The sequence below is a fragment of the Falco naumanni genome, chromosome 6 (genome assembly GCF_017639655.2).
Source record: "Falco naumanni isolate bFalNau1 chromosome 6, bFalNau1.pat, whole genome shotgun sequence".
Lineage (NCBI taxonomy): Eukaryota > Metazoa > Chordata > Aves > Falconiformes > Falconidae > Falco > Falco naumanni.
Genome location: NC_054059.1, coordinates 25347314 through 25359836, shown reverse-complemented (window position 1 = coordinate 25359836; position 12523 = coordinate 25347314). Strand labels below are relative to the sequence as shown.

At 36.9% G+C, this 12523-nt stretch overlaps 1 protein-coding gene across 3 annotated transcripts in view; it reads right to left on the bottom strand.

Moving 5' to 3' along the window:
• The window catches only part of TRAPPC12 (trafficking protein particle complex subunit 12), a 61677-nt gene that overhangs the window by 20823 nt on the left and 28331 nt on the right, over positions 1-12523 (bottom strand). For all 3 annotated transcript variants that reach the window (XM_040598775.1, XM_040598777.1, XM_040598776.1), the window contains exons 6-7: positions 8114-8226; positions 1264-1336 (exon numbers count right to left, since the gene is read on the bottom strand). In XM_040598775.1, coding sequence (XP_040454709.1) covers positions 1264-1336; positions 8114-8226 — 186 coding nt within the window. The remainder of the gene's footprint in view (positions 1-1263; positions 1337-8113; positions 8227-12523) is intronic.

The following is a 12523-nucleotide window of genomic DNA, read 5'->3' as shown; positions in this document are numbered from 1 at the left end:
AGAACAGAAGGAAGAATAGTAGATGCAAGGAGAGAAGAACAGAAACTCCTGGTTCTCTGTGGATAAATCTTCAATATTAGATTCTCTTCTTGCTAACCCTTTTGAGAAGAGTAGTAAGTGTATTCATTTGACTGTATTTGCAAATGCCTTTATGAAATATGCTGCTCCCATGTGCATTCACTTTTTCAGGACATATCTAGACGGTGTATTAAGTCAAGTAAATAACACATTAAGGCTGCTTTTACGTCCAGTCGATTTGAAGACCAGGCAGAAGAGTTCAGACAGCTCTGCACCCTTCCATACAGACACTGTTTTAGGGAGATGTTTATACTAATTTTTTAACTCCGCTAACAACTCTGCTTGACCTCTTCCTGTCTCAGAGGCAGACTTTTACTTCCCACAGACTGTAGGTGAATGTAATCCTAGAAAGAAGATGGTAAGACTCCTTAGACTGTTAGCTGAAGCTGAACGGTTTTCTTGGCTTGGTGTTTTCAACTTGCTAAGCACCATGAGTCATTCATATAATCCGTAACAATGCCTAAAATGTCACCTCTTGTCCAATTCTTAAGTGTACTCAAATTACTTCATTAGCATAAATGCTTTTAGGAAAAAAAAAGATGCTTGGACAACTAATTTGTCCTGATGACCCTTCTTTAGGCAGTAATGTGTCCTACACTATTGAAGCTAAACAACTAAGATAGAAGGAACTGGGAAACAAACATAATTGCAAATAAAATAAACAAAATTATGATGCAGATATCATCTAAATCTTATTCCTAAAAGTTACTTAGTTATTTCAGGAGTCTAAGTACCATGCAGCTACGCTGAGACTCAGCCACCTACGTAGCAGCACCCTAGGCCACTACAGCCCTTGTATAATGGCAGTTTGATCTAAAAAAATACGGTGGATTTCAGACATGAGGATCAAGAGAAGCCAGTCAGCCAAGGCTTAAGATGAAACATCCATCTAGCTGTGACAGCAATGCACTTATATATTCATCAATAAAGGACAGCAGCCATGTTCTTTGTTTCTTCTAAGTAGGAAAAAAGAATTTAGTACATCAGTTTGATCAAGGGCAAAACTGTGAAATTAATTCCAGCAAATAAAGTACTAGGTGTATCATTTCAGAGGCTGAGTAGGCTATGAGATTACAAGAATACTGTTTTAACAACTCTAGGGCAGTCTTGTGAAAACTTCTGGCATACTTAGGCAAGTGATAAAAACACACCGCCTGTGAAAAAAATGTTTTAAAGAATACCTACCTTGTCTGTTCTCCTGTGTAATGTTAGTCATGCTTCCATCTTCAGCTAAGCCTTGTTCCAAATTTTCTAGTATCTGTAGTAAATTTTTGAAGTAACCAACATGAGTTTAAACAGCACTATATATTTAATGCAAATTATCTACAATTGACATTCCATAGGTAAACCAATTCAGGCAGGAATGCCCCACCTAGGTACAGTTCAAAATTACTGATTATTACCATAGCTAGATCAACTGCACAAAGTAAGAAAGACATTGTATGGTAGAAGATTATTAAGAGTTCAGGTTTCTGATACCTACAGAACATGAAATGTCAACACACTAGGGACATATTTTGTTAAGCAAAACATGAAATGCTTCACCAGAGAATTAATATTCATGACCACAGAGCCAGTCAAACTGATTTTTCATAGAAAGCCACTGCCTCTTGACTCCCCCACCCTAAGTATGGGCTCCGCTTTCATCCTTTTGTCCTTTATGAAGTACTCCTTTTAGTTCTTCCTGCAATTTCCTTCTCAAAGTTTGGGTTTTATTGCTTCTTTTTATTTATTATAGATTTTAAATCATGTAAATGGTTGAGTGAATGAAACATTTGTTGTTTTATTGGAAGAATGAAAACGTAAACTTAATGAAGCTTCTGTCTTAAGCACTTTTAAAATATGTATGTAAGGTTCCGTTTGAAATGCATGTCAACTTTCTCTTTTCTAATCCCATTATGGTTCCTCCAAATTTGTTTTCCGATTCCCACAGATCACCCCATTTCTCCTGTTATAGATGCATAACTTTGATTGTAGAACAATGCTTGAGATTTCCTTCAAAAAACTATTAATAAAGCCCACTTGCTGTATGTAATCAGCCGCTGTGGTTAGCCTACTGGGGAAATACAAGCGTTGCCTCTTGCGGGGACTGAGTGCACTGCTGAACACACAGCTCGAAGTTTCCGTCAGTATAAGAATCCTACACCGGCAAAGCATTCCAATTGTGCTCAATGCTTTCTCAGCAAACACTTGAAAACAACACAGGAAATCCTCCAAAGCAAAGACAGGTAGATTTAATCTGGCCTCAGACAGCATGTTGGTGTCTTCTACAGTCAATGAAGTGAAATTGGTACTTCCAGGAGGCCAGTTCATGCCACCTATTTTAGACATCTTGAGGTGGAAGGAACTGCCCTGTGAGACACCAAGCTCTTTTCAGAGTAGATTGAAAGCTTGAAGTTAGATGCCATAAATTTAGCTGCAAAAGAACCGAAGAGCAAGGAGAGACACACAATGAAATGACAGCAGTTACCACATGCCAGCTGAGCCAGGGTAATTTTCCTGATAAAATTGCTAGCCCGTGACAAATATAAAGTAATATGATTTAGTGTAAACCTCGTTCACAGAGGGCTAGGCTAAGTTGCCTTACCTCAGATTCTGAGAGGCTATAATCATACGCCAGTAGATACTGCAGCTTAGTTGATAGGTGCCAATTTATGAGATGGCAGCGGCACACCTGCAAGACTGCATCTCACTCCCACTTTCAAAAGCAGTGTAGCCACTTAGAAATCACTTGGAAACCAAAGCACCACATTTCAGTGTTAAATGCCTAGCGTATAATGAGGCACCTTGTCAGAGAAAAAAATTCTTCTCTCACACAAACCAAAACCACCTTACTGTTTTCTGTCCAGTCTAAACCCATGCTTTTTCTCTTTCCCTGGAAAATATCTAGTGATCATTTCTCATTCACAATAAGGCTCTAAGTTCTTACTCTCAAAATGGTCTAAAGATAACCAGGTATCTTCATCAATGAGACATGATGTCCTATTTAAAAATACAACAGGTTTCTCTGAAAACATGGTCAATAACATCATGAAAAAAGAAAAAAATTAGATATTAGCATACAACTAGAGTATTACATTAACTATTCTGTGACATTACTTGGGGATATCTAGCCATCACCTCAAGCTCAACGTAATTAAAGCAGAACTCGGTGCTGATTTAAGGCTAATTGTTTTATTCCCTAGGTTTATCTCCTTTTGCCCTTCTTAAGTATAAGAATATCATCTGCAGTTTTTCAGTATTTGGTCATTTCTGCAGTTTTCCAAGAATTGTTTAATAGTAACATTAATGATTCAGGTAGTTCCTCAGTGTAAGCTATCTGGGTTAGTTGACATGAAATGTTTAATTTTAGCAAATCCCCTCAGCCCACTTCTCTACAGATGGTAAACTGCTTATTCTAGCAATATCACATGGGATAGCTCTAAACATCCTTGTTTCTATTATAAAGAGAAATATGATTGAACACTTCTGCCATTTACTTAAGACACCAGTTTTACACATGACTCATGATTTTTCTTGCTTTGAATATTTATAAATGCACAGTTTCATTGGCTAATATTGCTTCAGAGCCTTCTGTTTCACTCTTTATCAATTGCCTGTATACTGTAATTACTAACCTACGCACATGACCACTTGCATTCCTAGTTTCTTACACAGCCCTTTTTAATATTTTATTTCTTCTTCCACAGCTTTTCACCACCATTGGCTTCTTACTCAAAATAAACTTTTTTTTGGTGATTCTGTAATTGTGGCTTTTTAGGTACTCGGTCTGGTGCAGGATCATCATCATTTCTGCAAATTCATCAAACAAGGCGTCAAGACAAATACCCTCTAGACTGAAGTAACATTTGAGAAACAGAATATTTATGTGACCTTAGTAACTGAGCCAGAACTGGAAGTTGAATGAAAATGAAAATAAAACCAAATCTAACCAAACCTAAACAAAAAAAGACAAAAGTTCATCACTTTGGAAGTAAAACAGAAGACCAGGAGATACGAAGAATGTGTATGGGAAGGGCCAGGGAGGAACATAACTACTCATGAAGGAGAGTGATGGAACTCAGAGGGAGCGGCTGATGGACAAATGGCATGAAGTATTTTTGAAAAGTTGTGCAGAGGTAACTAACACTTTTGCAGAGGCTTTTTTAGGAAGCAAGACTGTTAACCCACTTGCTACTGCTCCACCCACCTGGTAGAAGAGCCCAGAACAGCTCTGCCATTTGAGGGATTAGGGTTAAAAAGTGAAATAGGCTGTGCTATGAGATGTGTGCATTGCCAGGAGCTCTCTGTCAATCAGCTAGGATGCTTATGCACAAACAAGGGAGGAGTTTAGGTTAAGCCTGACTGTCATTCTTTTCACATTTTGGTCTCCAGGTAAGCATTTATTAGCATGTCCTCAGCATTACTAGCACTAAAGTGATCATGTCTGTGTTTTTAAATGAATGCTTGAAAAGAACAAACCCTTTTGTGATTTAAATTACTATTGTTACTCTTACTGCTTGGCTATTTCTTGGCAACAATTTATTTCAAGGTGGACTTACTAGGGCAACAACTCACTGAGGCAATTCATGTTGGGAAGACCAGCAGTAACAGAGACAGTAATAATTTCAGTGGATTCCTCCAGCAGGGTATAATACCCATTTGACATTACAGATTATTTCTTTCCCAAAAGCTGTTCCTATAGACAGAGATGTAAAATACCCAACCACATCTTGATTACAAATATGCAGGAATACTGGAAAATGTTAAAATGTTATTGCCTCTACAGAGAAAATGAAAACTATATTTTTGCACTCAACCTCCAATCCTGCTTCAGGTACCAGAAATATGTAAGCAGATGGGGCCTGAAGAGACCGAGTTACCAAAACAGTGACAAAATAAACATGGTTAGAACTTTAAGTCAAATGGCTAATCCAAAGTTGAAAAGAGTCTGCAGAATGCGTACAACAAAAAGCAAGAGGGAATTTAGCAGGTTAAAAGGAAGTATGAGATAGGAAAAAACCCCCCACCAGAATAACATTAAGGAAGAGAAACAAAACAGAAAGACAAATTTTCTTATGATAAGAATGCATTAGCATTAGCCTGGAACAGCCTCCCAGGGGATGTGGCCTCAGCTCCATAGGTTCACTCATTAAAAACTAGAAAACAACCTTGCACTGCAGAGAGACAGACTAGGTGAGCTAATAGGTCTTTTCTCTCTTCTAGCTTTTATGACTCCAAGATCATCTCATTTACATAATGACTATTCGTATGCCCTTCTGTAAATATGGATGACCAAAGATTATTTTTTCACTTTTTAAAACAGGGAAGTAAAACACTAGAGGGTTTTGGTTGAAAGCTCCCCAATTAATTCTGTTATAACCCAAATGGTTCCCAAGAGTCATATACAAATATTAAGACTAATGAGTATACATCCTTTATATTATTTTCTTGGCTATGCCATGGGTTTTTAAAAGTGTTATGAACTTTATTCTTGTACATTCCAGGTGAGATAGAGAGTATTACACTAACAGCATTTTATACAAAAATCAAAACATATATTCAAACAATGTTTTTTGTCAGCCAACCCTGACTTCAAATGGTTAAATTATCACCAATTTAAAACTGTATTTTAAAAACATATTTATCTTTACAAGCTGCTCTTTTTCACACTCTTGTTTCTATAGTTGTCTTTGAATTTCTCCAACAGACAAGGTATTTAATTGAATGCAAATAAATGAAGTAATCTGCAATGAGGTGTCTAGAATAACCGATCAGAAATATTCCCTTGAGAAGGACGGTATGTTTTACTTGTTGGTTTGTAGTTTTCTGTGTACTCTACTTTAAAAAGGAGCATCCATCAGCACAGACAATGGCTTGTCCTGGCTATGGTATCCTGGCTCTAATGGAAGCTTTCAGAAGCAAAGGGAGATCGTTCTCTTTCTGACTGCAGCTGAACACACTAACCTGGGAGAAACTTTGCAAACTCAGGCACAGGAAGGCAGAGAAAGGAGATGGCAATCCATGAACCAACAGCAAGTGAGAACAGGGGACTCCTCTGAAAAGCTAGTGGAAGATGTGCAGCCAGCCACAAAGCAGCTTTCCCCAAGGGGAAGATCATACAGAATTTGTAGTGACCTAGGCTATGAGCAATTGATGGAGTAAGAACATGAGTAAACGAACCTGTTCTTCAAGAACTTAGCGGGCAGGCAGACATGAATATATTAATTTTTAAATCTCCTTTATTTCTATTTCATGTTCTCCAGCACACCCATTTTCTCTTATTTAAACAAATAATCAGCCTAGTTCACGTTCAAACAAAATCTTCTATTATAGTTTAAAAGCTTTCTTGGCAGACTCTATATGCTCTAAGGATACGCACTTCATGGAAAAGAGAGCAGACAGAGCCACCTCAAGGTTGTAGGTGAGTTAAAGGTCTTGCATTAAAGACCTTGTAAAGAAGGGGTGGGGGGAGTAAATTTCCTCTTCTTTCAGTCCTCTATTGACCAATAACTCTAATCTGTGGAGAACCATAGCTGATCACACTATAACTGAGATTATGGCCATTTCAATAAAGTTAGCCAGATGGCTGATGAATGCCCTGCTCAGAAGTCACTTCCTCATTCAAATTCATACAATTTTCTCTTTCCATTACAGGATAAAGGATCTTAGAAATGAGTTAAGTTTATGGAATCTAGCGGCACCTTCATGACTAAGGGGAGACAATGCAGCACTTAATACCAGATCACATAAAAACAAGGTATGAAACAGATGATCTGCTGCAGACCAGGGCAGGCAAATACCAGTAGAAGCACTGTGAAATCCTGCAACAGAGGAGTATGGCAGTTCCTGGAAGAAAAAGATTATTTCCAATTGAGGACGACTGCTCATAAAGGACAAGGCTGGAGAGAACAGCCTGCCCGTAATATTATTAGATGACATGATCATGAACAGGTGACATCATTTGTGAGGTGCTAAAAAACAGCACTTCTTGGCCAAACTAAGTATGTCCCTCAACTGTTCGGAAACAGTGTCCAATTCTTTCCAACTCCATAACAAATGCCACATTCATCTCTTATTACCTAACTCTTTCACCTTTTTCCATCATAATACAAATAACTAGGTTTTCTTACTTTAAACATTTGGTTGTTTACTGTTACTGTGCTAGAAGCAAGCTGATTTTATATAGGTAAGGTCATTACAGCTATACAATTGGCAATTATCAAATCCCTTCAGTTATCCAAGTTATTTTCAGGAGTAAATAGGAAACTTCTAAGGAATACTGAAAATAAAAATTAATCACATATATTTATCCTATATAGGCTTTGAACTTTGAAATGTCACAGATAAAACAACAATGCTGTATTTCTTCATAATCACTGTTGCATTAGACTACTTGGGAAAGATTTCTGTAAAAAACATTTGAGGATGAATGCTTAACAGTTAGGGTGTTGGGTTTAGTGGATAAGGTTAGCACTCACAACATCATCACTCCAATTTCAGCACTGACAAATCCCATCTTGTAATTCTGGCCATGATTTTGTATTATAGCACTTGACAAAAGAAAACAAAACCCCCAAAAGAGACTCAGCAGGTTGTATTTATATTCCCAAATGACTGTTGTTCCCAAACTGAGCTCTTCAAATTATTTCTGAAGGATCAAGATCATTAACAACTATGTTCTGAGCTAGCTGGACACAGCTGAGTGAGGGAAGAAAGCTCACCTACTTGCCCTCAAACACATCTGCTTACTGTCCTTAGTGTCCCCTGGCAAATGCACGAAAGTGAGAGAACTAGACTGTCCACCGTTCTACTCATTTTATCAGAGCTACCACAGAGGAGAAGAGAAAAGGATAAAACTTAAAATGGAAGAGGTGCTTAATTATTTCTATTAGTGAGTTCTTTATTTGTATCAAGATCGAGTAAAAAATATAATCGTTGAAACAATGTTTATTGTTTATTTTATTTTTCATATCATTATCATATTGTTATTATAGGATAATACAATGTATTTCTTAAAACATTAAGAAACGTTAGTGCATAGAGAAGCTGTTACCTTGGCGCAGATCATCTTCATACTATGCAGTCTGTCAAGTGATTCCTGAGGATTACCTAGGTACTGAGGAAGTTCGGCATATAAAATCCGCATGGAAAAAGGAACCATAGAACCTAGAAACATAATTAATTGTATTAGATGTGTTTGCTATAATGATCAGTTTGTGATTTGCCTACATTACACAAGGTATTTCTCACTAGAGTGCATGACACAAAGTCCATTTTATGTTACTATCTATTTCTTCTCCTGAGGAAACGTGTGAAAGATGAGAAAACGGCAAACTACTCAGCTAAAACACATTGCAAAATGTTTTAAAAAGATAAACACATATGGAACCATAACCTGGAAGGCACGAAAAAAGTGCACCTTATTCAAATTTTCAAAAACAATTTGTGCATGGAAGTACAATGTTTCACTGAAGATTTTAATAAACTAATTAAAATGAAGGATTGAAAAAATGGTATTTACTGAAGTTGCAGCTACAAGACTGTTCCTAATGTTTCATAACCATGCATATTTTACAATCAGTGCAGATAAAATAACATGAAACTATTGGCCTTAAAAGTATGCTTGTGAAAAAGTTGTATGACCAGGGCATGCAAAACCACTTCTCTGTAATTCTTTTCCAAATAAAGCTGATATGAAGGGCCCCTACATTACCAAAAAGTAAGAAAAGAAACCAAACTGAGTCAAAAGGAGTAAAAAATAAAAAACAGCATAATGAAGAACAAAAGTAATAATACTTACAAATAAGACACATGAAACCTAAAAATGTATCAATTCCTCCGGGAAATTGAAGTATATTACAAAATGTTTTGTTTCTTTTTTCTGTTAATATCTATAGGTTTGTGTAAAGGTCTGAGTCCATTATGCTGAGCACAGACCATTCCATTGCTCTAAAGATGACACTTGGTCCAAGTTTTAGTTAATTAATGCCAGATCTCCCACACAAGAGTTACTAAATAAGACTATTCCATGAGACTGACTCTTCATAAAGACGGTGTATTTTGTGTATTTTCTGGTTTATTAAAAACATCAAAGAATAGAGGAAGAAATTTAAGCAGTATTTGTGGAGAAATAAGCCTTCCTTTTCACATTAGTTTACTATTATTATTGTTGTTGTTGTTGTTGCTACCGTATTTACCAAAGACCCAAACCTCTAACTTTATAAGCATCCTGGCTGACTTCACGGGCAGATTCAGGAGCTTTAGGGAAGCCCAACGTCTGCAATATCTTGCTTTCAGATAACTGCATATCCTGATACACAGACAATAATACTGAACATAAACTAAATGCTACTATTAAAAACAAACCAGAGCTAGCATAATGGGAAACAGGCCTTGCAAAATACTGTGCTACAGTTCCAGTATTTTAATATAATATATTTGCTTACTTTAGATATATTCTAAGGGGATTTCCTGCTCAAGTCACCTCTTGCCTCATCTTTTCTCAAAAAATAGGACTCAGGAGCTTTTCAGAAAGATTTTTGCACCTGTTGTATGTCAAAAAGGTAAATGCTATATACAATGAGTCACTGCCTCTAGACATTTTTTTAAAGGTTGACAAAATTTTAATCACAAAATTCACTAATTATGACCTTCAGAGTAAGCCACTTACATCTACATAAATTCTCTTTTGCTGATGCTAACTATTCCCTATGGAATGCTGTGTTCCCGTAATGGATGTACATGAGTTTCATGCATCATCATATGTGGAATAAAGATTAAGAAAACAAAAATGCCTTTGAAATTCTATTAAGTGTAAAAGGTTATTCAACCAGTAACAAAAGAGGTGAAATACTTTATGTATATATCCTGACTAGTACCTAGCACGAGGCAAGTGAAGATACACAAAGCGTGGGGGGTGAACAATAACGCAAAAGTAGGCAAAAATAATTTAGTCATAAATTCTGTGCCAGAGCACCACAGAAAAATTGCTTTGTAGACACAGCAAACTTAAGAACCTGCACCGCAAACTTCTGAAGCAAATGTGACCTACAAGTGGCTTCATCTCTACCATCCCTCTGGCGACCAAGTTCTAACCCCAGCATCCAACAGCACTCCTGCCAAAAAAAGGAGTGCCTAAAACCAGCTAGTTTGGTACTGTTCTTTCAGAGAAAGTAGTTGTCCTGGTTCTGAACGGGATAGAATCAATTTTCTTCTTAGCAGCTGGTACAGTGCTGCACTTTGAATTTAGCATGAAAATAATGTTGATAACACATTGATGTTTTAGCTGTTGCTAAGCAGTGCTTACTCTAAATCAAGGACTTTTCAGTTCCCCATGCTCCGAGCAGACGCACAAGAAGCTGGGAGAGAGAAGAGCCAGGACAGCTGACCCGAACTAGCCAAAGGGATATTCCATCATTCTCAGTATATAAACTGGGGGAAGTTGGCTGGGGCTGGCTGATCACCGCTCAGGGACTGACTGGGTCAGTGGGTGGTGAGCAGCTGTGTTGCGCATCACTTTGCCTTTTTCCCCCTTGGGTTTTATTCCTCTCTCCCTCTCTTCATTACAATTATTATTATTATTGCTATTATTATTATTACTTTATTTCAATTACTAAAATGTTCTCATCTCAACCCAGAGGTTTTACCTTTTTCCAATTCTCCTCCCCATCCTACCAGGGTGGGATCAAGCAAGCAGCTGCATGGCACTTAGTTATTGGCTGGGTTAAACCATGAGTCTTAATTCACTACTAATACACGAACCATGCACCTACTACTGCGCTCAACAGGATTTCTGAGGCAAAGGTAAAAAAGGGAAAAGTCCTGATCATCAGTAAAGCTTTGGGAAAATCTGAGATATAAAATGAAAGGAATCTAAAGTTTTCACAACATTTTTCGTTAATGACTGTGTTCTAGCATTTTCAACTCTGAACAACTTTGTATCATTACATTCTCTTGTCAAATGCAGCAAAAGGTCAACTCAATAAATACTTATACAGAAAATCTGAAATGGTAACAGAACAGCTCAACATACAGATAGATGGGTAGTTAATGGAGTGCAGTGGAAATGTTTCACATTATCAATTTTTATAGAATGTATATAATTTTTTGTAAAACTTTTTAGGATTGCATACTTGGTAAAGTATTGATCTTACATATTGCTGAGTAAGGCCACACTATTATGATTCATGCAAGGGGAAGGAATAACCCATTACCAATCTACATTATCAGAAGTGGTGTCAGAGTATGTCAGAATGATGAATGCGACTCCAGGCCAACTGAGACTCCATAAGAATCTGATTTATTTCCTATCACAACTAAAGACTCAGCAGTAATAGGCATTCAAAACTATATTACTTCAAAATGTACTTTATTAATATATTATTTCTCAACCACTTAGTACTTCGTTCATAGCATGTGACCAAAAAGCATTCCAGTAGGATCCTTAGTAGGTACATCAAGGGTGATGACAGATCTCTCAAACAAAATCAGAAGGAAGCTGGCCCATGGTACAGTCAGTGTAATGACTTTTCAAACCAGAATGTATATTACTATTTCACACAGGAGCTAAAACTCTATCATCTCTTTCTTCTCTTTCTTTTTGAAACTCCTGACATAACTAGTACCCTGCAAGAAATTTTACTGTAAGCACCCAGCAAACTCATCCAGTGAATTTCTATTACTTACTGCTTATTAAACAGACTGCGAACTTCATTTAAAATCAGAAACACCAACTGTTTCTACCTTCTTCCTCAGCTTACTTGCAATCCTTCTAAATAGCAGCCTTAATTTTTATTTTTTTTCAGACAGACAAAACTGTATGTATGCTCTCACATAAGCGTGTTAACTGGGGAAAACAGAAAAGAAATAAGCTTTTACCACTGGTAAGGTTATCTTACCACTCCATGTAAACAGTACTTTGTAACTTCAAGTCAAATCAGACAAGCAAATTGCTCATGATAAAACCCACAGCATTTATGCAAGCCACTCATTCACACGTATTCCGTAAATACTCGTGTTTATAAAAAAGAGACTCAAAGATTTCTAGTTAAGTACATTTCCAAGATATGTTCCTGTCCCCAGGTAAGCTTCTTTTTAGTTAAATGATATGAGGTATAAATAATATATCTAATTCAGTCCCTACATTGATAAACTCTTATTCTGGTTTAAAAAAATGACCATAAATTTACTTTAGATTTAGTAAAGCTTTCTATTAGTTCAACTTATATAAAGTGCTAATACAACTTATACACACTTCTCAGGAAGAAACACATGGCAGTAGAAAATGCATATGAAGAGATTTATTTGCCAAAATAATCCTTTAACTACTGGTTAACAGTTGTGTAAAAACTGACACTACCACCTCCACTGAGTCCTCTATTACTGCATTGTCACCAGCATCCAAAATCTTTAATTTTCTCCACCTAAGAAAATGGAACCTTTGAACTCTGAACTTGTCTGAAAC